General features: G+C 47.2%; 1 protein-coding gene across 8 annotated transcripts in view; it reads right to left on the bottom strand.

The window, feature by feature from the left end:
* Positions 1-26,024, bottom strand: part of HERC1 (HECT and RLD domain containing E3 ubiquitin protein ligase family member 1) — a 1,817,725-nt gene that overhangs the window by 849,520 nt on the left and 942,181 nt on the right. For all 8 annotated transcript variants that reach the window (XM_085643727.1, XM_085643730.1, XM_085643731.1 and 5 more), the window contains one exon: positions 2,582-2,850. In XM_085643727.1, the coding sequence (XP_085499853.1) occupies positions 2,582-2,850 (269 nt within the window). The remainder of the gene's footprint in view (positions 1-2,581; positions 2,851-26,024) is intronic.

Genomic DNA, 26,024 nt, shown 5'->3' with positions numbered 1-26,024 from the left:
CTCCCCTTGAGCTCTTCACATTAGGTGCCGACGCTCCCACTACTCGGGTGGGCAGTCCACATACCTCCTCATTTGGGGAGAGCCGCTCAGGGGATTATGTTGCTCCAGCCTTGGCCCGGAGCGTGGTCAAGCTCCCAGCCTCCCCTGGTAGAATGAGCGGCACGTCCAGGATCTTAGTGTGGGCCCGCGGCTGAAACATGCCGCTCCGGGCACTAGGGCGCCCGCCGGCTTACCGGTGTTTCTGTTGGGCTCTGCGGTCGCAGGCCCCAGGCCGGCAGGATCACCACCTCCGCCGCTCACTACCAAGGCCCAGCCGCACCTCAGGCCGCCGATCAGTGTAGAGGCGCGCCTCGCTCTGGAGCCGCATGTGGAGGCCGGGTACTTTACCCCCGCTCCCAGCTGCATCAGTACGCCAGCAGGCCCTTTTAGGCCCCAGCCACCTCAGCAAAGGTGACGGCTCATCTGCAATGTCTCCAGCCCCTGTTCAGTCCCCGGGGGCCTTTAGTACTACTGTAACACGAACTGCTGGCAGGGTCAGATGGATTTCTGGAGGGCTCACAGAGTCAGTGGATGGAGCTCCGCTAAAGCACCACCATCTTGCTGGGCTCTTTGGCCACGCCCCGACTGTCTCATTGTTGATGGTTTCTTCATCAACGGTAAGGACGTCTTAGACGGCATCATTGATAGTACTGTCGACGGTATCACTGTCAATGCGGCGTTGACGACAACTGGGATTGCCCCAGTGAGGACTGTGAGTCATCGACAGGACCTTCGTCGTTGATGGTAAGTTGAGGAGGGATGCCTTCGAAGGATACGTCAACATGCATTTTAATATTCTCGTCGTTATAATCATCGTCAATTACAGCAGTGAAGAGAAGATAAGCATAGGAGATGAATCTGTGGTAAATGTCTTGGCGCTGTTGTCAACGAGAATACAACTGTAGAGCTTGATGTTTTCATCATGGATTTTGTCCTCAAAGGCAAAGAGTGTGAAGCGCGTTTGGGAAGTGCTACTTTCAGGGAAGGAGCAAACCTTTTCTGAGGCAATTTTTCCTTTTTTGGAGGAGGAAGGAAGGTCCTCATGCCTCTTTTCGTGCCCAGTAGTAGTATGTCTAGACTTCTTAATGGTCTTTTGATGGAAGATGAAGTCTGTGAAGACTAATTACTACCCTCCTCAAATAAAGGGCCCGCTTTTGTTTTCAGCTTTTGCAAGCACAACGAAAGTCTACCTTCCCTGTCTTTCAGAGTCTTCTGCAAAAAGGTGCAAGAGATCTTGCAGTCTCTCACCTAATGCTCTGGATAGAGGCAATATATACATTCCTTATGTGGGTCATCAAAATGAAGCCTCGTCTTCCCACAAGTGTTACAGTATCTGAAAAGTCCTTTTTTGATGAGTTGGGACATGGTGTCCAGTCAGAATCCGCAAGTAGTAGGAGAAGTGACGATTTTTGGAAGTAAATTCCTATGAAAAACAGAGAGAAAAAGTAATTTTAGCAGAGCTCAAGGGGACTCCCATCACATGACGTGCAGTACAAAGTCTTGAGAATTTAGCCTCTCTTGGGAGTGCTCTAGAGGGTGCTATCGCTAAAGTTTGCAGTCTAAATGACATAGATAGGCTATAAAACTTATGGTTCATTGCCATTCTGTATATTGTAGTGTTACACATTGCTTTATTATAATACCGTGGGAGTACCACTTCGACGACGGGGAATTATTCAAGCAGGTGAATCTATGAAAGATCCAATACTTTATATTACTCAATGATTTTGCACCATGTGGCTTTAATCCTTTAGGGTCACCCCTATTCACATCCTGCAACATGGCTGTCTGCCCATGTAAAGCAAGACCTGAAAGAAATGCCAGGTCATCAAGTGGTCCCTGATTTTATCAACACTGTTTTATCTTCAAACCCAACTCTCACCTGCGAATGTCTCTGGGCACAGTAAGTAAGGTATATACATCAAGATAGCCCATACAAACCTACATAGACTAAAAAGATGGTTTAAAAGAGCAATGGAAATGCCAGGACCAAATCTTCTTAACCATGGAGGAAAATACATTTATCCACTCAGGCAATATTACATCATGTTTTAGCTTGTTTGTGCATGTGACTTTACTTATGTTTTGCTTTTAGTACCTACAAAATATATCCAAATTCAATAGATATGATGCAGACAGGTCCAATCTGCTTGCCACGTCACCTCTTGCACAAACTGCAAATTTAGGAAAAAATGAGGTTGCAAGTACTATGCAAAAAACAACGCATTTTTAAATGATCAAATCCTAATAGTTTATACCTTGACCTTCCCCTTAGTTTATTTTGGTTGAGCACAAGTATGGGATGCAAAAACACATTTGCAAAGCTGCCATTAGGAGCATCAGATGGGGATGAGAAAGTTAAGGACTGTATGGAGAAATTACACTGCAATAAAGTTGGAAGATGACCAATACTGGAATGCAGTAAACATCAACAGGACTGCAGACTGCAGTGCAAGCTAACTGATCATTTTCTAATCATGTATGGTTGAAAATCATGCTGGAGACTTTAAAAGGATGCTTTGATAATACAGTCTTTCTGTACCTTTCAGATGAAGAAGTTTTGTTTTTGCTTTTTAAGCTCAAATACTTTTCTCTGCAGCTCCCACACAACAAGTAGTAAGGATTCCCGCTTCCGCACTCGCCTCCAAACCATCCGTCCACATAGGAGCCATTGCTCCGGTAGCCCTGGCGATTAGCACTACGACCACAGCCAGGGTGGTTCCTCTTCATGTGTTGATTGAAGCTGACGACATTGGATTCGCATAGTTCACAAACTACTACTTCTTCTCTATCTTCGGACTCACAAACATGCTGTACAAGGGAGAATAGTCTGAATGAGTATTGCAAGTGTTACATTTTGGAAACCGAACAACACAAATCAACATCTTCCTATTTTGCATGGTGTGTTACTTCATAATTTAAACTAGCAAGCAGTATTAATATTCTGGTGTAACTGCCTTTTTAATATATGTCTGTGCGTGTTTGCAGATCTTACTCAGTGGTGTAAGACAAAATGATGACTGGCCTTCAAACTTTGGTAAGGACCTTCTAAATTTACTTTCATTGCCATCACATAGAGACAACATGTTCTCACTGTGGGACCTCTGAGGACGTTGCAGAGATCTATATTAGTTCTCTGACTTCTTGCCAATCATTCAACAAGTGCACATATGAAGCAATTACTTAACAATAGCTCTGGTGCATACTCTACCTGAAGAGTCATCACCTCTTGAATCACTTTCAATCACCAGGCTAGATATAGAAAGTTAAAATAGTTCTACTCTTTTGAGAGGTAGGGCCTCAGTTCCAACTTGGCTCTGGGATCCACCCTGTATATTACATCAATAAGCTGTTTAAAGCACCCCTCCTCCCGGTACACTGAGATTTGTTCTCCATGCTTTTCGACATGTCCAAAGAGGCAGAGATAAGGCAGATGAGGATGACAGAAAGAACAAGTTGGGACCTTATTAAAAATCTCCTGACCATTCTTAAGAATGGAGAGATGGTGGAGATCGGTGAGGAATCTGTAGGTGCATACTGTATCCACCAGAAAGATCATTACCCAAAGGTAAGTTATTTATGCTTTTAATGGATACTTTCTATCTGGAAATTCCACTCATCCTTAATACCCAGACAATAACCCCAAGGTGATGGGTCTACGTAGATGGTGATTCCAGGAAGGCATGCAACACAGATCTTGAGAAATGGCCATCCCTGCATACTTCAGAGTGAAGGCAACAATGACTGGTAAAGGTACTGGACGAAGCCCACACTGCAGCCCACAGGATATCTATGATAATCATATGTTACAATAATGCAGAATAAGAGGCCTTAACCTTGGTGGAATGGGCCCAGATGCCCTCATGAGGTTCACATATTTTGACATACAGCATGATCCAGTGGGAAATGGTCCACTTCTGAATCACCTTGATCTTCCTGGAATCCGCATAGATTGCGGGTCCAGTCAATGTAAAAACTAAAGGCCCTGGAAGGTTCCAGATGGTCCAGTCTCTCCTACATTTTGGAAAAATGAGCAGGTGGCTAGAATGTTAGTAGCATGATGTACTGACCACTTTCAACAGGGAGAAAGCCTGAGTCCAAAACACCAATTTGTCTCAGACACAAAAGGCAAAATGGAGGACAAACAAACAAAGCCCGCAGATGGCCAAGCCCAGGTTATAGCAATCAATAACAAAGTCTTCAGTGTAAGTGGCAGCAAAAAAAACTGTGCATGGACTCAAAAATAATCACATCTGAAACATGCACACCAGATAAAAATCCTTCTGAGGCTTGACAGTGGAATCATTGGGAAACAAATAGGTGGAACTCTTCACCAAACACATAACAGGAGGCTTAAACAGCGATGGCTGAGTTTGCAAACAAAAAAAAGCCAAAAGGACAAGTAGATAACCTTTAAGAGTGGCCCAAGAAAACATTTGCAAAGCCAAGGAAAGCTCAAAGGGGAACAAACCAGATAAATACACCTTGAGGGCATAAACGTTCTCCTCGATGCACCAAGTAACAAAATTGGCCGCACCTTGCCCATCATCCATTACCTCTGTAAAATGGTCCAGAAAAAAAGTGGGTAGGTTTGCACCATCTTGTACAGAGCACAGGAGTCACAGGCCTGAAGGCAAAACATATTTGTGGAGCAAAGGACAAGGCTCCCTGAAGAGACGACTTTCTTCTCAATCCATTTTGACTCCCTATCTGTCGGAGTAGAGGGGAAAGAAACAGTGTTCTTTCTTCAAGGAAGAGCGAACAAAACTCTGGAGAGGAGTGAGCCAACAAAAACTTTGAGTCCCAGGAGCTGGGCCAAAGTAGTGCACATCTTGACAGTTAACAGGAGGAGAAAAAAAGAACTTGTTCCAAGTTACCAAAGTCAGATCCATCAACGACTGCTGGATTTCTGCAAGTTTAGCTTTGTTCTCCTCTCTATTCAATGGGAATTCAAAGCCTTCAGTTGCCATCCATAGGGCTAATAGAAATGTGGCAACTTCCTCTATGGGGAAGAACCGAAAGACACTTCAAATCCACTTAAAAAAAGAAATCGAAGCCTTTGGCATTCAGTACCGCTAGATAGTTGCTACTATTCGTGTCCACTAGGGGAAGAAAATTGGCCACCTCGTGGTGTCATCTCCGTCATAAGAAATGATGGGCACTGAAATGGGATCCGAGTCAGAGCCAAGAAGCTACTCAAGAGGAAAAAAGAGTTGGGAGCTCTAGGCCTGGAGAAACGGCCAGGGCCAGTCAAATTCAGCGCTGGCAGCAACTTCACCAAAGAATGGATGCCAGGATGACTGAAGCCAAATTTAGCTGAATTGACCCACCAACTGGGAAACCTACACCTACGCTGTAAAGCTAAAGTGCCCCTCTTGTGATGCCTTTGTGTTTCTTCCTGGAGGACTTGCCCTTCTCCTGGAAGTGGCCTGCTTTGGGGATTTGTTGGTCGAAGGCAAGCAAGAGCAGAAAAAGTTGCTGTGCCTGGCTCTGGACTGGTAACAGCCTAGCCTTCATCTCACACTGGTGCCATGAAGAGCATGAGCTCCTGCTACTTGATAGCCTTACCATGCATGTTCTGCCTTTTCATACAGCCTGGACTCCTGTTTGGGTCCAAAGCACCACTATCAGATGTTAATCTGGTAAGTCTAGACATCCCAGTCAAAACCAATTTAAAGGATAATTTTGTAGGAATAGTAGGAAATGTTCCCAGAAAAGCAACCCCAGGTCTATAATGAAGAGCACAGAAAAAAAGGAACAGACGGCGGTGCACCAGAGTGTCACCTTATATGGTTCTGTATATCACATCTCAAGTAGATCCCAGAGCTGAGCAAGCGCCAGGGCACCTCCTAACAGAAAAGGAGAGAATTGTTAACTTTCCAGATCCAGTCTGGTAGATAGAGAAGATATAAGCAGTGAGGAATGTGTAAGTAGATTTATTTATGACAACAAAATGCTTCTAGTAGCACTTAACAGTGACTCTTATGGCGTACCATTTGATACCTCCTGTTTCTCAAAATAATTTCCACAAAACTTAATGATTTCAATTACTCAGTCAATTCCTAGTTCAATTTGCCATGATGGCTTCCTCCAAAAGTCTAATAAACTTATCTATTAGTCTTCTTTGTGGAACACAATGAAACATTTTTACTAAGAAAACAAAGGACACATTCAGTCTTTCTCCTTTACAAAAGCAGTCTGTCATGGAACCCGTATTAGTCTTTGTTTTAATTTGTTTTTATTGTAATGTTTTAAATAAAAGCACTTTACATCAGAGAAAAAACACTGCACAGAAGACAGAGATGCAATGACAATAAAACAGCTTATAATTAGATCCAAGTTTGGTTAATTAATTGAAGAAGGGTTGTCAGCAATGTATAAAATTGGACAGGGTAAATGTTCACCTACTGTAGATAGAAAGTCCATTCCGCAGTTTTGGTGCTAAAGAGACAAATTAACAGAAGTGTAAAGAGGCACTTGGGGATTCTGAGAACACAAACACAATAAAGAACCAGAAAAAGGATTTGAGAGGAAGTATAGACTGTAGCAGAGCACATAAGTAAGGTGGAGCAAGTAAGTGAACATAATTTAAGACAAGATAAAGTGAAACATAAATTGAAGAAGCACAGGTAGCCAGAGAAGTTGAGCAAGGTACAGAGAAATCTGAGCAAAATGCAAAGACTAAAATATGAAATATGAGGTCTAAATAATGTGGAATGGAACAGTGGTATTTTTGGGGAGACCAACAAAAAGAACCACTGAAATCAAGCTGAGACAGAAGAAGATTTCCAAGCATGAGCTATAAAGAGGAGAAATGCAGAAGTGATCCAATTTTACAAATGTAGATTAGATGTATAAATAGAAGCAAAAGACTTTGAAGAAAGACAAAAGTAGGTTTGGAAAGAAGGTGAGCAAAGAATCAAGGGCCATATGTATCAAAAAAGAGTTATGCGATTCTCAAATTGCGATTTTTTGCGAATCGCAATTAGAGAAATCCCAAAATGCAATGTATGTAGGATTTGCTAAAGATTTTGCGAATCCTACATATTCCTTATTTGCGAATCGGAAATTGAGATTCGCAAATAAGGAATAGCTTCCCATTCATTCCTATGGGCTAGGAGGCCAATAGGAATGAATGGGAAAACATTCTCAATTTGCGATTATCAATTAGCGAATCGCAAATTGAGAATGCAATTTCAAGGTTGCAAGGGTGCCAAAAGGACACCCTGTTGCACCCCTGAAATATGCATGTGTGTACATTTTGCGCACATACATGCCCTAAGGGCTTGTATGTGTGACATATGGCACTTTTTTAAAAAAATCAAAAAAGTGTTTTTTTAAAGAAAATCGCAAATTACCACCAACTTGAATTTGGTGGTAATTTGCAATTCCTTAAGGCCAAATAGCGACTTTCTGGTGCTTCCAGAATTGCATTAAAGGAATCGCAATTTGCAATTCCTTAATTGCATTCGCAAAATAGAGAATCGCAAATTTAGCGATTCTCTATTTTGCGATGGCCTTTTGGGATGATACACCCCTAAAGGCTTTTTACCATACGCAAACGGGCAGATTCTGAGAAACTGCCCGTTTGCAAACGTGAAAAAGGCTTGCTACATATGGCCCCTAGTTCTAAATTGTGAGCGGATGTAGAAAAATATAGTGGAGTTTAGATGTTATTGAATTAAGTTTAAGAACATGGGTAAACATCCAGACCTCAACAGCAGAGTCACTTTGTTAAGAGTCATCTACAGAAAAGTGTGACATGAACAAAAAGGAGGCAAAAATATAAGATAATGGAAAGCTATAAAGGGAAAAAAGAAGAGGAAACAAGACCCTGAAGAACGTAAAAGTAAGTGTGAAAATTATCTTCGATCCTTTTACAAATAATGAAAAATATGTGAGTGGATAAATATTAGTGAAACCAGCCCCCGGAAGATCCAGTGGTATTGCAGAGAGAAAATTAAAGGTAGCGCTGTGGTGGGCTACTTGGTCGAAAGCTAAGAAAGGGTCTAATAAAAGATGAACAAAAGAAAGCTTGCTATAGAGTTCTGATGAGGAATAGAAGAAATACACAGGTGAGTAGTTTGAACAGGAAATTTATGATGAAATTCAGACTTTAAAAGAAAAAATAAATAAATGTGAAGTAAAGAGGAACGCTGAAAAAAAACAACATTCAATTTGTTTCTGGTAAAAAGAGAAATAGGAAGGAACTGGAAGGTCAGAAGGGTGATGCAAACGTTTGCGACTTACTCTTTTTCAAGAGACATGTGGACCATCTGAGCCTGAAAATGGCCCAAGAGTTTTTCCAGCACCATGTTGAAAGAACATGGCATCTACTAGTACAAGCCACTTTCATAAAAGGCGTTTTGACTGCCAACAGAATATCAGAAGGAAGTTGGTAAGAAGCCAATGCTAATGTCTCATGTTCCAGACAACTCGACACAGAGCTTGAGGGTTTGGATGCAGAACTCTGCCCTCATTCTTTTATTACATTCATTTGAATGAGGCAATACTACTGCAGTCGTACAATTGGCATGCAGATGGTCTGGATACCACATCCTGTTAACCAAATTCGTGACAATTAATATCACCCTTGTTCTATGAAATCTATGGTGAGATACCCACTTCCACCAATCTGAGGGACATGGGGAAGTGGGTAATGCAAGCTTAGAGCAAACTTCTCAATCTTTCAAACAGACTGTCTGGGGCAGAAAAGGCAACACTTCATGCTCTTGATAAAGCGATGCATCTCCAGAAAACCAAAGACAAGAATATCTGATCCAGGACCCTTTGTCTGGTCTCCCCGTCATGATAAACTGATGGCGTTCTCTTCAGCAAGTCTACCTCAGCATTGGTTTTCCCACTTAAAGACCAAATTTATAGGAGGGTTGCTTTCTGGATGCCACACTGCTCTGCCTTTTGAGACAAATCACATGACTGCATTGTGATCCATAAAGATTTGTATAGGAGGTAGAAACGTTCTTGAATCCTACTTCAGTACTCACAATTCTAGGACGTTTATAATGCTGTCTCCTTGATTGACCAATGATCACTGAAAGTCAGATCGTTGAGAAATGGAATCTGAAACTGTTTGCTCCTCAGAATAATTAGAGGAGAAGAAAGAGAAGAAGTAAACTTTGAACAGAGGTGTTTGACCTGATATCCTTGGCACGGTTTTCCCCCCAACGTTTTGACTTCAACGGTCCTGTTTTTGTTGACTTCGTTTTTGCTGGTCTTAGGACCGCACAAATTACAACTGCTAACCAGTGCTAAAGTGCTCGTGCTCTCGCCTTTAAAAATGGTAACATCGGCTTATACCCAATTGAAACAGTTAATTTACTTGTAAGTCCCTAGTACATTGGTACTACATATACCCAGAGCCTGTAAATTAAATGCTACTAATGGGGCTGCAGCACTTACTAAGCTACCCACTTAGGTCGTCTTATAAATATGTCTCTGGCCTGCAATTGCGTGCAGTTTTAAACCTTTCGACCTGGCAAAATAAACCATTTCCCAGGTCTAAACCTTCCTTTTTAGGTCGAGCATCAGCGATGACCTGTTGTATCTGTGTGGCTTAAGCAAACCCACCTATTGCTATTGGCTGTTAGCTGCAGCATTCAGAAATGCTGGCTCCTTATTGGTCTATTACGGCAATTGTCCCTTCTTTGTGTGGCTCCTTCCTCCCATGGCGATTTCACTAATGGTTTCTTTTGGTTGTCTTGCAGGAGGAGGCCGTGCCTGTTTGGTTTAAGGTGCTTCCCCTGAGTCACTCCTCGCCACTCCCTCTCAGCCAGGGAGGTTGGACCGGCAGCCTTTTTTTAAATTTATTTAAGCTGTTTGGGGATGCACAGCGTCTGCATTATGCAGTTGTTCGTGTTAACATTGGTCATATTCTGCTGCGGAGGCCGTTTTGCGCTCCGTGCTGACTTGTGCCTCAATCCTACCTCTTGGTTTACAAGTGCCAGAGGTCTCTCGCTCCTGGCTACAATCAGCGCAGTGAGCTCTGATTGACTTGTGCACTGATACAAAGTGACCAGCACCCCGATCTGCCTACCGATCGGAGTCTTTGACTTTCTGCCTAAAAAGCATTAGCTCACCGAGGAAAATCCCTCTCCAGCACAGTCCCCGCCCCCCAGAAGGGGAAACGTGCCAACCAGCATTGAATCCTGCGTGCCGGTTGAAATCACCACCTGTTGGCTCACTTTCATGAGCGCCTCTGCAAGGGAAACCTCAGCACGGCCCCTTGCAATGACTTGGGTGCCAGGGCTACACAGGCGCAGCCAGTGCCCATCGATCACTGGCCCAGGGAGACCGAGCGCGATCCTGTGCCGAATTCGAGCTCTTCCCTTGCAACTGCAAACTCAATGATGCGGGCCCCTCCAGTACAACCGGATCCCACCGCCATGGTCCCGAGCCGTGAGCGATGCTGGTCTCTACATCCTAGTGGTGCTGGGGGTGGTGGGAGCCCAAGGGGGATTGCTAAGGGACCCCACCACCTGATTTACAACCAACTCAGTCTAACAAACCGTTCTTTTGGCGCAAGGCATCAACTTTAATTTGCTTTAGCTACAGTAGGAGCAAGGATACTTTGCAGTAACACTCGCCGGGACTTATTTCACTACAGCAGCGACAATAGTTGGAACTAAATAATGATGTTTTAAGCACTGCATTTACAGTAACTCTAGGAAAAGTTATCTCTTGATCTGCTTATGTTGTGTTTTTGTTGTTTTGGTCTTATTTGGTGCAGATAAATATTCCCTATTTTTCTAAACTTATGTGTTCTTTTTGTGATGTAGTCATTGTGTTACTTTGTGTGTGTGTGTTGCACAAACAACTAGAGGATGAGTACAGGTTACCCTATGTGCGTATCTAGCTTACCCTAACTACAGTGGTGGGTTCTCCCTGGCTTAGGCACATACCCTACCCAACCAGAAACCCCATTTCTAACAGGGGATATTCAGGGCATTTGATCCTTTTCTAACCATTGTCCGTAGTATGTCTGGATCCGTTCTGCAGAGATCTTGTGTATATCAGGTACAGTTGAACCGACCCTGGTGGTGTGTATAGGGATGGGAGTGTGTGTTAGGTTGTGATCTCTGTTCCTAGTCTGTCACCTAGACACGTCAAAATAGGTCATTCTCTGTAATTGTGATTGCTCAGAGGGATACAGCATCTTTGTGATCCCATGGGCAGCCTGATGTGCGACTGCGGGTATACCAGACTGTGGGTATGTGGATGGGACATTGTACCCTTCCCTTGGCCAGACTAGGGCTTTTCCCATTACTGGAGTTTGAGGACAGCAACAGATTTCAGGAATGTGCATTCCAACACGATTGAATTATTCTGGCAGGCACTCAAGCAAGAGAACTCTCCAACTGCACTCAGTGTTCAATAAGTCAGTTCAGCAATGGATGGCTGAGCGGTCAGTGGCATTTACATCCTGTTGGGTGACACTTTATTGTGCGCCCCGGTGGATGATAACTACCAACAATGCTCGCTGCTGCTCCTCACTTAAGATATGTGTAGAGCCCACAGTTATGGAGAGAGCCAGTGGGTGGGAGAGCTGGGGTACTCCTTCATACAGTTTGACCTTTTTGGAAGGTACGGACACAGACCATTATCAGGCTGTTAGACCGATCGCAGGACTGAATGTCCTAGGTCACCTCAGTGAGTTTGGCAGCAGTCTGGGCTGAAGATGTTTTCTGTACAAATGGGGAACACCACCCTGTGAGGTTTAAGCCATTATGTGAGGGGAAAAATAGGATTCCAGTAATTGCTATCGAAGACAGAGGGGCTCCAGTTTTTATGAGCAATAGAGCAGGCCCTCGGAAATAGGGAATGGAAGTTGCTCACACTACATCCCTGCAAGGACAAAGGATGGAGGCGTTTGTCCCATCCAAAATCTTTATTGTTTCAAAGAGCTACTGCTTTCCAGAAGTTTAAGATACAGACTTTGGTCAAAATCCTTGTAACTGACCAGCGAGCCAGCAGAATGCACACTTCATTGTATCCATGTAAAACCTCAAAAATACCTCTACTTCAATACAAGGTTCTACCCTTCTGCCTAAACATGGTCCCACATGTTTTCACCAAGATCAAAATCTACCCTGCTCCCCTGCCTGAATGAATGCTATCTCCCCTGAGAAAGCCAGATAAGGGGCAGTCAATTCTGGCCATGACCACTTGAATGTTTGCTTTGATGTAGCCTTCAGAAATGTCTCTTGGAGGCCATTCTTAACTCCAGACTTAAAAGAAGCCTTTCGTTCGAAAGGGTATATTGGTCAACAGTCAGAGGCCAGAGGCGCTCAGCATCAAGGTTGTCCACAGAGCCATGCTCCATATCTGTGGATCTGGCAGCTGAAAAGCACCTATTGCTAGGAGGTCTGCCCTGTGCTACACATCACTAGTGTCCACTTTGAGATGGTAGGCCACTTTCAAATACCACTGATGGTAATCATTCCAAACTGATCAGGCGGCGGACGAGAGACAGAGGTGAGGGATTTTTCCACAACTGATTCATGTAGATCTGATTTGTCCCGTCAGAAATACTTGAGCTGAAAGTTGCCTTTATGGTCTTACTCCACTGCTCAAGTTCAGAGCTGGTTGGTACAGAAACCGCCACCTACATTCACATGTAAAGCAGGATTCAGCAGAGCAAGCCACAAGGGTGAAATATGCTACTCTTAATTTGATGTGAGGCTTTGTCGTTCCATCTCAAAAGAAGGATGGTTGCACATTTTCTTAAGGATTCTAGCTTCATTCTTACAAAACAAGGTTTGTATTTCAAAATGCGCATTGTTGTAGCACGGTCACAGCCACATGGCTAACTCTGGGGCCCTCTACAATCCTTCAGAAGTCCTTAGCGATAACATTGGCTTAAATCTGGATTTTATTGCAAGGGCTGGGGAATGCTCTGCATCGCGTACCTTTATTTTGGGAAGCTCAGTCTAGTTTCTATTTTTGTGCCTTGTCTTGTAATGGGAAAAAATCAGTTTCTGTACTTCCGACTCGAACAAGCCTCTGCAAAGAACCCTTATAGAGCAGCACTGAGCTGAAGGGTGGACTGTAGATATCTTGGCTTGCACCGCTAGCCACATGACCACCTCCTTGATCACCAGCTGCCGCTACTTACCTGTCTGGTACTAGTGTCATGATTGCGCTGTTCCTCCTTTGGTCCCCATCGATCACATCTCTACCCTAGTCTGGCCATTGTACACCCGCTGCTCATGCCTCTTCCAGCACTGAAGAGTCATCAGACAGGCTGTGCTCATATGAGCCGCACTGCAGGTGAGCCAGAAGTTTGCAGTGAGTGACAGCTGCGTAATGTAATACTTGGCAGGCCAACTTGATGCAGAGTATTGGTCTCTTACTAGTAAAACAAACCCACCAAAGACATCCCACCAGTTGGATAGGTTTATGGGTAAGGTGCTGCCCTCTAAACAGGACCTAGCATTGAGTCTGGAGCAGGAAGTTTGCAGCAGCCCTTGAGCGCAACTGCCAGCGATTCTCAAACACCACACTAAAGATTCACACCAATGATGCAGCCGAGCCTGGCTTGCGGAAGACTCGTACATATCAGAAGAGGCAATGCACTGCATGGGTGCTGCACACAATATTTAATAAATGACCAGCTCAACTGAAGGACACAGCCATTCTCGCATGTGTGATGGGGAAAAGAAAAGCAGTCATTGGGCACCAAATGCTTGTGAGAAAGGCATATGTGGGAACAAGTCTGAGGAGATCTTGGATGACAGACTCCTCATGATGGCAACAAGGTAGGAGAGCGTTGGAGGGGGACTGCAGGGGAGGGAGTGGGTTACTGGGGATAATAATGCTTGGTCTCTGGCACTCAAAGTGCGACTGCTACCACTGCAAGGACAATTCGGAGAAGATGGGTAGAGGCACAGGTTAAGGCATCATACGAGACAGGGTGGGATTGGGAAGCGGGCAGTTGGGCATTGGCCGATGCCTAAGGGTGACATGTGGGCCAGTGTTTAAAGGGCCTCTGCTTCATTCCTGCCAGGACATCCTACTTCAGGCTATGGTGGGCGGGGCAAAGGTGTTAAATGTGACAATCTGCCTTAATGGTGGCCAGGTGTTGCTACATTTGTTGGGTCATTCTGATCTCGACCCCCCTCCCCCCACCTCCCTAGTGGGGAAAGAAGCAGTGTCTTGCCCCTGACCCCTGCCCTGCCACGCCATCACATTCAGGCAATAGTGGCTGGGGGCGGGTAGGAGTATGCAGGTGCTTCACTAGGAGAGCAGAATTTTTAGATATGGGCCATCCACACCTCAGGCCCCCCTGGAGCAGCAGTATCTGTGTCCTTTTTCTTGACCCCTCCCCTGCAAGGCAATCACCCTGAGGCTGTGGAGAGCTGGGGAGGGAGTGAACTAAAATAAGCCTTACTGAAGGGTGTTTCTGTATTTGCATAGGCCTCGCTGTGAGGTTACCTTTATTAGGCTTTTATTAAACTAGAAAGAGTGTAAAGTTGTGGCCAAAGCTGCCTACTTTGGCAGTCAGAGACCAGGTTCAAGTCCCAGCGTCAGCTCAACACCCTGTTATTCTGAGCAAATAACTTAATCTCCCAATGCCTAAAGTAAAAAAATATTTGATCTTGTGTAGTGTAACTGGTGCTCATGTAAATTGCTCCAGGGCCTTAACACCAAGTTCCCCCTTATGGAAAACTTTAAGAAAGCAATTTGAAAATAAAACGGCAATTTTTTTAAGTTATAGGATTCTGCATGGGCCAGAGCATTAGATAATTAGAGAGCACTCTTTATAAAAAAAAAACATTCATTTTTACATGAACATGGCTTTTCTGTCTTTTTAAGTCGAGCCTGGGCAGCGCATGCGCTTCTCTGAAAGCCATGCTGTATTGGAGTATGTACTTAAAGCCCCGCCCACACTTGTCATTGTCCTTCGTAAATGCTGGCTACTGATTCGTTATTAGGCTTGTTAGTCCCTCCTTGGTCCCGCCTTGTCTTCATTTTTAACCTCCCATGAGGACTGGCCCTTTTACTTTGGTTCTTACACGGTATATCTTATTTAGTCTGTTAGCACTAGGTTCAGTGTATTTAAAAAGGTGACCATGTACACGTTTTACATGTCCTGGTAGTGAAAAACTCTCACACACGTTTTTCACCAATTTGTAGCATACCTCTGCCATAGGATAACATTGGGTTATTATTACATTCGATAAGTGATAGCTTTCATTTGGAAGCAAGTCGGAATGTCGAGTTTGGTGTCTAAAGAATTGTAATTTAAAACCTTCCTTAACGGTAAATTTTGATTTTGATTTACAACTCTGAAAATGTCACTTTGGAAAGCTGGCATTTTCTTCTACAAACTATTTGGTGCCTGTATCCTAGGTCACATGAAAAGGTATATTTGGCAGTTGGTCTTTGTGTATTGCTCCAAGACAGTGAGACAGAAAGAGAATATCTGTTGTCGGGATGGGGCATCTCAGAATTGATAGCGAAGAGAATCTGTCACCTACCAAACTTGCACATCACAAAGGCTCTGCCTGTGCACACTCGCAAAGGGTTTGACACTTGTCTTTTGTGGCCCCTGGGGTCAGGGCAGGGAGGCAGGAAGATCCAGAAGCTTCTGGGGGGTGGAAACCTGAAGAGCCTTCTCCTACTTCAAAGGTAGCGCAAGGTAAGAATAATGGGCCCTCACACCCAACTCTTTAGTACACTTCTGCACCTGTGTATACTACAGAAGAATAACTGATGTGCTGCTCTGCTGAAAGAAGGACAACTACCCTGCTACTCTGCTGCCCTGCTTGCTCTGAAGGAAGACTCAACCTGCACCCTTTATCCCAGGCAGAAGTGACTCCAAGGGTCAGCTGACTGACCTCCTGTTTTTAGCTGAGCTGCAGTGGCATAACAAGCTCCAGAGGCCTCCTTGCATCTGCCCAGCTGACTTGCTGCTTGGACCTGCCTTAGCCTTTGTGGCCTCTGCTGGAGTGAGTTCCTGATCCCCAAGAGGAGCTAATCAGGTCCTGGACCATTGGTGTGACATCAGTTGAGTTCCCTCCTCTAAGAAAAGAAGACTTCCTACAGTTTACGGCTCTACGCAACAGTGAACGGGTCTGTTCCCTACACGATCTTGCTGATCGCCTATGTGAAGCTCCGGAGAACCAGACTCTTTGTACTATAGTGACTGGCAATACCGACCAGCAACGCAAACGCTACAGCATCAACAGCCCACAGTGACTGGCATTGCGAATCCCCAGCAATGACCTTCCGCGATGTCCGACTGGATCTTCATGCTACAGTGCAGCCCTTTTACGACGCTCTCCCTGCCCGTCGCAGCCCCTTCCATCAAGAGTGGAACTGTTCATGCTGGACTTTAGAAGACAACTCTTTCAGCAGGACTAACCTGTTCCTTGTATCCGGCCCGCGCTCCATTGCAATTGGCCTGAACTTGTGAGTTTCATCCAGTCGTACACAACCAGATAACAACGAGTGGCGCTTTGTGCTTTTAGGTGCCATACTTTCCTTTCCTAAAGCTTTAAAACTGCACTTCTCTGGTTCTTTTTGGTGTCAAATAATTTATAAAATTTGACTGCATTTTTCTAAATTGGTGTGAGATTTTTCTTGTGTTTGGTTTTCACTACATTACTGTTTGAAGTGTTGAATAAATACTTTGCACATTGCCTTCAATTTATGCGTGACTCCTTTTGTGTCAAGCTACCAGAGGGTTGAGGGCAGGTTAATTTGGGATTTTGCTAGTGTTTCACCCTGACAAGAATGGTGGTTGATGCTTGAGTACGGTTTCAGCATCACCAACCAGTAACCCAATTTCTTACAAGCGGTAAATGATTTCCTTTAGGCTTCCATAAAAAATTATTCCATTGGGACCTTAGTTCTCACATGTGCTGTAAAAACTAGGAAACTAGAAATGTATATCATGCCACCAGGCCCAATAATCGCATGACACTCTGTTGAGGCTTCGAGTACAGACTGGAAAATACTACTGGAATAACACTTAATTGTTTGGTTGAAGGGGATGGTCAAATTTGACCCTCGAGCATTAAACTAATTAACTGAACATTTTAAGTATAAGCTTCAAATTTTGCAAGTTAACGGAAACACCTAAATTGATTAAAATGATGATTGCATTGGACAAGTATTTTAAGGCTAGATGGCTTCAATAGTCTATCATTAAGATAAGGGTGGATATATAAGCCCTCGTAATTAAGATGTGTTACTGTGACTGTCATCCTCTTTATAAAGACTTGAGACACTACAGTCAAGCCAAATAGTAGAGCTGCAAACTGCTAATGCATGTCTTCTAAATACTGCATGCCTTTTTGGTAATCGAAATATGAAAGTACTTATCATGGAGATCAAATGAGACCTTAGAGTCTCTGCCTGCAGTGAAGCTGAACAGAAGAGTAACTATCTTGAAGCAATTGTAGGCAAGGAACTTGTCCATAAACCTCAAATCCAATATAGGGACAAGGCTCTCCTCCCTTCTTGGGAATCCAACCTTCGAGCAAAAGGGACATCTCCACTGCCAACATAGAGGTAATCTTCACAAAAGGAAGGAAATAACCTTACAATTATCTGTAGGATCCAAGGCCATGTCTCTGCAGTTCTGGAGAAACAATGTCTCCCAACCCCAGAAGGAGTAGTTTCTTTTCTGTAACTCCAGTTCTGTAGTAGGGGTATCTCTGTTATAGTCATAATCTAGTGAATAGTCCCGCCCATGTGCATGGACCCCGGAGCAATAAAAAATAATTTCTAAAGGTGACAAATCATGCAGACCTGCATACACCTTTAAGAGAGAATTTAATTTAAAGACAGATAATGCAGCCTATACCCACAGGCTACACTGTCCAGTACTTCAACTAGAATTCCACCAACATCCACAAACAGCACTGCCTGTCTAGTTTTTCTCCACATAGGAAAAAACCCTGCCTCTACCAGCAAAAGCCTCTGGAATGATAGAGAGGAAGGAGTGGACAGACAAGCCCCATAGGCTGCCATTATGTGGCTTAGAACAGGATACTGTGCCTTTCAGAAAACTTTCCAGATTTCCAGAACTTTCCCCAGTATCCCAGAATGCCCAGCAGGTCCCATTTACTTTCAGTTCTTTTTGAAGGCGTAGCACGCCAGACCTGTAGCATTCTTCATATGAATAAATATCTCTCCACCGGGGAGGAGGGCGGGCGCTTATGACTATAACAGAGATACCCCTACTACAGAACTGGAGTTACAGAAAAGAAACTACTCCTTCTGTAGTAGGGGATCTCTGTGTATAGTCATAATCTAGTGAATAGAATGGCAAGCCCATCCCCACACAACAACAGCGGTGGAGAACAAACAAGACAAACCCACTACCGTGCGAACAAATTTCGCAGCGAAGCCTGCCCAACCTGAGCATCTGCCCTGGCATCAGAGTCCAGACAGTAATGCGCAGCAAAGGTATGGACCGACTTCCAAGTGGCCGCCTTGCAGATTTCCGCAATAGGAACATTACGCAGCAAAGCCGTCGTGGCAGCTTTGCCCCTGGTGGAATGAGCCTTAGGTTTACCCCCTATGGTCTTATTAGCCTTTTGATAACACAATTGTATGCAGGACACAATCCACCTAGAAATGGACTGCTTAGAGGTCGCAAGACCAGTCCTGACTGATTCATAATTAACAAACAATTGGTCAGACCTACGAATATCCTTGGTCTTATCCAGATAAAATTTCAACACCCTCCGAACATCCAGGGAATGGAGAGACCTTTCCGCTGGAGAAGAGGGATTCTGAAAGAACGTAGGTAAAGTTATGGTCTGGTTGACATGAAAATCAGAGATAACCTTAGGAAGAAATTTAGGGTGAGTACGCATCACAACCTTCGCAGCATGAAATACAGTATAAGGTTCTTGACAACATAATGCCTGAAGTTCACTCACCCTGCGGGCCGATGTAATGGCCACTAGGAACGCCGCCTTCCAGGATAGGTGCTGCAATGAAGCCTTGTGAATGGGTTCAAAAGGCTCCTTCATCAGCCTGGACAGCACCACATTCAAGTCTCAGGAAGGCGAGGGAAGTCTGACGGGAGGAAACACTTTCTTCAAGCCTTCCAAAAAAACCTTGACCACAGGGATCTGAAAGAAGGAAGTCTGTGAAGGGCATTTCCTGTAAGCAGTCAAAGCAGCCAGATGAACCTTAATGGAATGGAAATTAAGGCCAGACTGCGCCAGATGTAAAAGGTATAGAAGGATGACATCTTCCTTACATGTTGTCGGATCTAAGTTCTTGGACTTACACCAGATACAGAACCTCTTCCACTTGTAAGCATAGGATGTCCTAGTGGAAGGTCGTTTAGACTCCTTCAGTATGTCCATACAATCGTCTGGTAGATTCAGATGGCCATATTGCACTATTTCAGGAGCCATGCCGCCAAACTCAAAGACGAGAGGTTGGGGTGCACCATCCGCCCCCCGAACTTCGTGAGAAGGTCCGGCCTGCACGGCAACCGCATGTGAGGAAGGAGAGACCGGTGAAGTAGGTCCGTGAACCACCACTGCCTGGGCCACTCCGGGGCGATCAGGATCATCCGCGCCCTGGACTGGGACAGCTTGATGAGCACCGCCGGAATCAGGGGAATGGGTGGAAAAGCGTACAGAAAGCTGTTCGACCAATCGATCCATAGCGCATTCCCCAGCGTCCCCCGCTGGTAGTACCTGGATGCGAAGTCTCGGCATTTGCTGTTTTCGGCGGTGGCGAACAGATCTACGTCTGGAGTCCCCCACCTTGCGAAGACTTCTCCTAGTACTTCGTCGTCTATGACCCATTCGTGGTTTTCCTGAATCAGCCTGCTCAAGGCGTCCGCCTGAGCATTCTGCACCCCTGGCAGATGCGTGGCCGTAATCGTCAGTCCTCGGGCCAGCAGCCAGCGCGCCTGCGCCTCCTGCGACAGAGTGCGCGATCTCGACCCCCCCTGCTTGTTGAGGTAATACATCGTGGTTGTATTGTCCGTCTGTATCAGCAGCGAGTTGGTCTGCCAGGAAGACAGACCTGAGTTCCAGGAAATTGATGTGGTACGTCGATTCCAAAGGAGACCACTTTCCTTGAATCTGCAAGTCCCCGGAATGCGCTCCCCAGCCCTGGAGAGAAGCATCCGTCACGACACTCGTCGTGGGAATGTCCTTGTGGAAGGGAACCCCCTTGAGGAGGTTGTCCGCCGAACACCACCACTTCAGAGACTGAAGAGCATGCAGCGACAGTCGTATCTTGTGGTCCCAAGAGCCTGTCCTCTGATCCCACTGATCCTCCAAGCACTCCTGCAGTGGTCTCATGTGTAGCCGTGCGTGAGGCGTGAGGAAGATACAGGAGGCCATCGATCCCAGTAGAGAAGACACCTTCCTCACTGTCGTCGATGGAGCAGTCCTGAGGTCCTGAGCCTTCCGAAGGAGTGATAACCGTCTCTCCTCCGATGCACTGGACCGGAGTCGTGACCGATTTGGACATGTTGACGTGTAACCCCAGCTTGTGCAAGAGAGCGCACGTCCATTGGAAGTGATCTTGTGCTTCCGAGAAGGATGAAGCCTTGATCAGCCAATCGTCCAGATACGGGTAGACAAACACCTTGTTCCTCCGCAGGTGTGCCGCCACCACCGCCATGCACTTCGAGAAGGTCCTGGGCGCAGACTTTAGCCCGAATGGCAGTACTGTGTATTGATAGTGATTGGCGCCAACTTGGAATCGCAGGAACTTCCTGTGCTTCCGTGCTATGGGCACATGGAAGTACGGATCCTGTAGATCTATGGCACAGAGCCAGTCTCCCCGTTGCAGCTGAGGGTAAATCTGGTGCAACGATAGCATGCAAAACTTCTCTCTGCGAATCCATTTGTTTGCCTGTCGCAAATCCAGAATGGGCCTGAACTCGTTCTTGTCCTTCTTGCGAACGAGGAAGAACCGAGAGTACAGACCTCTTCCCCTTTGAGACAGAGGTACCTCTTCTACCGCCTTTTTTCTCAACAAGATGTCTGCCTCCGCCTGGAGTTCTCTCAGCTGGAATCGAGAGCTGACCGGCGGAATCGCTGGAGGCGGGATGATAAACCGAAGACTGTATCCATTGCAAACAATATTCAGCACCCACTTGTCCTGAGTAATTTTTCTCCACTCTGCCGGAAAAAATTTAATGCTTCCCCCCACTGGAGTGGGTAACGGTTGAGGGGGAAGTAGCCGCTCAGGGCCGCGACCCGGCCGGGCCCTTGGTAGTGGTAGTAGCCTGCTGGCCTCCTCTACCCCTCTGGCGCTTCTGGAAGGGCTTGCGGAACTGCTGTTGCTGCTGCTGTCCCGAACCCTGCCCACGCCCTCTGCCCGAAGACCCGAACCGCCTCTGGAACGGGCGCTTCTTCTTCTCGGCCTTCTCCAACCTGACGGCCGTCAGGGTTTCCGCCTCCGCCTTCATGCGGGCCATCTCATCATCCGCATGTTTCCCGAACAGGGTTTCCCCCGAGAAGGGCAGATTGGCCACTCTTTGCTGCGCCTCTGGCTTGAGGGACGTCAGGCGCAGCCACGAATGCCGCCTCTGGTGGACGCCATGACAGTAGGCGTGGGCGGCCAACAAGGATACATCCGCCGCCGCGCCGATCACCTGATTAGAAACCAGCATGCCTTCGCGCACTGTTTCTAAGAAGTCCTCCTTCTTGTCCCGGGGCAGCAGGTCCGCATACTGCTGCAGGGACTCCCACAGGGCCCGGTCGTAACGGCCCAACAAAGCCCCTGCACTCGCCGCATTCATGGTGGTGGCGGCAGTCCCACACACCTTCCTGCCCGCAGAATCCAGCCAGCGGCTTTCTTTGTCAGGCGGGACCGTCGATGAAGGGGCGGACGCATGTTGTTTCCTCGCCGCCGTCACGATGACCGAATCCGGCTTCGGGTCCACCCTCAAAAAGGTAGGGTCGGACTCCGGGGCCCTATACTTTTTCATGAGCCTGGAGGGGGCGGCCTTCGTCACCGCGGGAGTGAGGAACAGCTCCAACGCGGGTTCCACCAGTCCTGGCACAAGAGGCAGTAGAGGGCGAGACAGATGTTTCTTATGAAGTGTCTCGAATATCACGGACGTCGTGGGTGTTGGAACCGTCACGGTGATACCCAACTTTGCTGCCCCTCTCAACAGCACCTCTTGGAAAGAGACCAAATCGTCCACCGGAGACACCCTAGTCCCCGGCGAGTCCGACAGCGTCGGGGAAAAGTCTCTAGTCGAGGATCGTGTGTGCGACCTGGACCTGTGCCTCCTACGGCGTCATCCTGAGTCCGACGATGACCGTCCATGGCTCCGTGATCTTCTCCTCCTGAGAGAGCGGGAGCGCGACCTCTTCAGCTTCGGTCTGCCCGCCGGTCTAGCCGGTCCCGGCGACCGCGGGCGTCGTGGCTTCGGAGTCCCCTGCGGCGGAGTCGGGTACCTCAGAAGGGAAACCGACCGCGGGGGAACCGCCGGCAGCCCCAATGGAGTGCGTGGCAACGACCGAGGTGGGGGCGGCGGAGGCAGTGTCCGCGGCTGTGGAGGCGGTGGTGGCGGTGGTGGCGGTGGTGGTGGTGGCGGCGGCGGTGGTGTTGGCGGTGGAGGCGGAGTCGGAGGTGGTGGGAGAGAAGGCGGTGACGTAGGCATCCGAGGAGGCGTATACACCACAGAGTACACCGATCCCGATGACTCTCTCTTCCTCGACGTCGACCTTCGCCTCGACGGCGACCTTCGCCTCGACGGCGACCTTTGCCTCGACGGCGACCTTCGCCTCGACGGCGACCTTTGCCTCGACGGCGACCTTCGCCTCGACGACGATCTTCTGGACCTCGAGCGTCTCAACGTCGATTTCCTCTTCGACGGCGACGTCGACCGTCTCCTCTTCACCGACGGCGATCTCCCCTCGACGGTGAGCGCCGACGCCGGGTCCGATCTCGACGCCGATTGCTGGACGGCGCCGTAGACGGCGTCGTCGCCGAAGATGCCGATGTAGTCGACGGCGGCCTATTCAGGTCCCTCGATGTCGACCGTCGACGCCGCTTCTCCCCAGAGCCCTGGGGAGACGGCGAACAGATGGTGGTCATCCTCCTCGACGTCGCCGTCGACGCCCTCGACGGGGAGTGGGAGCGCTTACTGGTCTTCCTGCCGCTGGGGAGCCCCCCAGAGGCCTCAGTATGGGCCAAATCAGCCCCTCCAGACCCACCTGGTGCCTTCAGCCTTCTCTCCTCCAGGACTTGAAGCCTGATTTTCATCCTGTCCCTCAGGGTCCTGGCTGAGAACGAGTGGCAGATATCACAGTCTTCAGGCACGTGGGACTGGGGAAGGCAACCTATACACACCTCGTGTGGATCAGTTTTAGCCTTCTTTCTACCACATTCCGGGCACTTGTCGAACAAGCCAGGCATGTTGACAGTACCAGCTACTAAGCACTTGAAAAAGTGACAAAAATTGACAAAAACTCCAATAAACCCTTGAAAAGGGGAGAGCTCAATGCTCCAGGGTCCTGCTAGCAGGAGCCAGAAAAAAGAACTGAAAGTAAATGGGACCTGCTGGGCATTCTGGGATACTGGGGAAAGTTCTGGAAATCTGGAAAGTTTTCTTAAAGGCACAGTATCCTGTTCTAAGCCACATAATGGCAGCCTATGGGGCTTGTCTGTCCACTCCTTCCTCTCTATCATTCCAGAGGCTTTTGCTGGTAGAGGCAGGGTTTTTTCCTATGTGGAGAAAAACAAGACAGGCAGTGCTGTTTGTGGATGTTGGTGGAATTCTAGTTGAAGTACTGGACAGTGTAGCCTGTTGGTATAGGCTGCATTATCTGTCTTTAAATTAAATTCTCTCTTAAAGGTGTATGCAGGTCTGCATGATTTGTCACCTTTAGAGATTATTTTTTATTGCTCCGGGGTCCACGCACATGGGCGGGACTATTCACTAGATTATGACTATACACAGAGATCCCCTACTACAGAATTTCATCTCTCATTATCCTGTTTTTTTCCTTCACTATTTCTGAAAAGTTAAGTCTGAAAAGGCCGCACTTTGAGTGGTATAGTGGAGAGACTAGGTGTGAGAAGTTGGCCTGATATATGATGTCACTAATTCTAGTGTACACCTTGTATCAGTCCAAAGAACCCTTATGGTGATTGGTTGTAAAGTCAACCTTATAGACCAGCTATCCTAGTGGTAGCATGGACAAGAGCAGTCTTAGGCTAAACTCTGAATGGCATGTGAAGCCAGCTGTTATACCATATGTAATCCCTTGAATACCAAATGAAAGGACACCACAACAGATATATATAAAAATAGAATGTATTTATTCTAGTCAAACCCTCAGCACTCTTTATGAGATTCGAGGTAAGTACAACACAGTCTTATTTAAGCATACATTAAGTCACACAGGTAAGTAATACAGTTAGGCCCTAGGGGCCACGCAAACCATATACTAAGTATGTGGTATAAGAACCACTGTCACGAACACAGGATAGGCCGAGGTCTAGGGAATCGCTGGGGCTACACTATACTACCAAAGGTTAGGAAGTGGGAGGCCCACGGGATTCAGGTGCAGAGTGGAAACACTCACGCGTAATGCGTAAAAGTCGATAGAAATAGTAGTTATTAGAATTAAACAGTTTTAGGACACTTCTGGAATAGCTAGAAAGTCGAGACTCGGAAATTAGACCCTAGGATAGTCAATACCCTTGTGAGCACCAGAGTACTCAAGTTACCTAGCCCACGGGCTGCGGGTGCATAGGTGTGAACTTGCGTCGTGTTTCGTCATTGACTTCTATGGATGCCTGAAGGAAAGTTGCTGACAGGCAGTCAGTGAAGAGTGTCCGGTGGATCCCAAGGATGGAATCAAGAAGGAAGGATACCTGCAAGCAGAAGGGACAGAGTCTAGGTCACCAGCCAGGAGCCGGGAAGGAACCAGGCGATGTCGTGAAGATGCAGGTGAAGAGGTGAAGCTTGTCGCAGCAGCCACGGGTACCAGGAGACGTCGAGGACGACCAGGACCAGGAGGCGAGCTGTCCCACGAAGGCTCTTGCTGTCGGCGGCGTCGATGTCGAGTCTGGACCCAACAAGCCTTGGCAAGCGGAACCCACGCAGAATGGAGGACTTGCTTCTGGTGCAGACCAGGAAGGTCTGGGGTGCTTCTCTTTCACAGAGGAGCGGGAGCCAGTCTGGAGGAGCCAGACCAGCAAGTTAGAATCAAAGGTTCGTCGTCGCAGAGGCTACTAGCCAACGGGCCAGCAACCGGACAACACGTCGAGCAACTCAGGTGCAGAAGGGCCCCACGCAGAACACGTGTAGTGTGGGGAGCTGATCTTTGCAGATGGTGCTCGGGATTGGGGCTTCCCAATTCCCCAAGCACAGCCTCGAGGAAGCCTCAGAAGTCGCGCTAGTCAGTTACTAGCCACTTTTCCCAAGTCGCCGGTCCCACGTCCCTCGTCGCCTCCACGGGTCTCAGCTTCGCTGCAGATGTGGATCTGGGTCAGAGGTGTCTGGAAGTCTCGGCGCTGGTCAGTCTCTGCAGTCGTCCCTCGTAGGATCAGTCGCAAAGCAAGCGGCGGTTGCTGGATGGTACCTGGTTGCCCAGGGTGGTCACTCCTTGGCCACAAGGGAGATTTCTTCAGTCTTCTTCCTGAGGTCGAATGTCGAACGTCCAGAGTTTCAAGTTGCAGATTCAGGTTAATCTCATTTAGCAGGGCTCAGCTAGCTACTGATATACTGGGCTAGTGGGCTGGGCTACCTGCAAGGTCCCTCCTATGGGTGGGACCCGGAAGGGGAGTGGCTACACCCCCTTTCCTTTGTCCAGTTTCACACCAGAGCTGGGGCTTGAGTGCCCCAGCGCCGGTTTGAACTGGACTATGCATGGGACACCTTGTGTGCCCCAGGCAGTGTCTAGTTTCTTTCATCCCTCCCTGCCCCAATACACTAACTCCTGTCTGGGGTGGTGCTCGCACCTCCCAAGGCAGGAAACCTATTGTCCAAGCCTCCCTCGCTGGAAGGACTC

Source organism: Triturus cristatus, chromosome 3_1, assembly GCF_964204655.1.
Source record: "Triturus cristatus chromosome 3_1, aTriCri1.1, whole genome shotgun sequence".
Taxonomy (NCBI): domain Eukaryota; kingdom Metazoa; phylum Chordata; class Amphibia; order Caudata; family Salamandridae; genus Triturus; species Triturus cristatus.
This window is presented reverse-complemented; position numbering and strand designations above follow the sequence as displayed.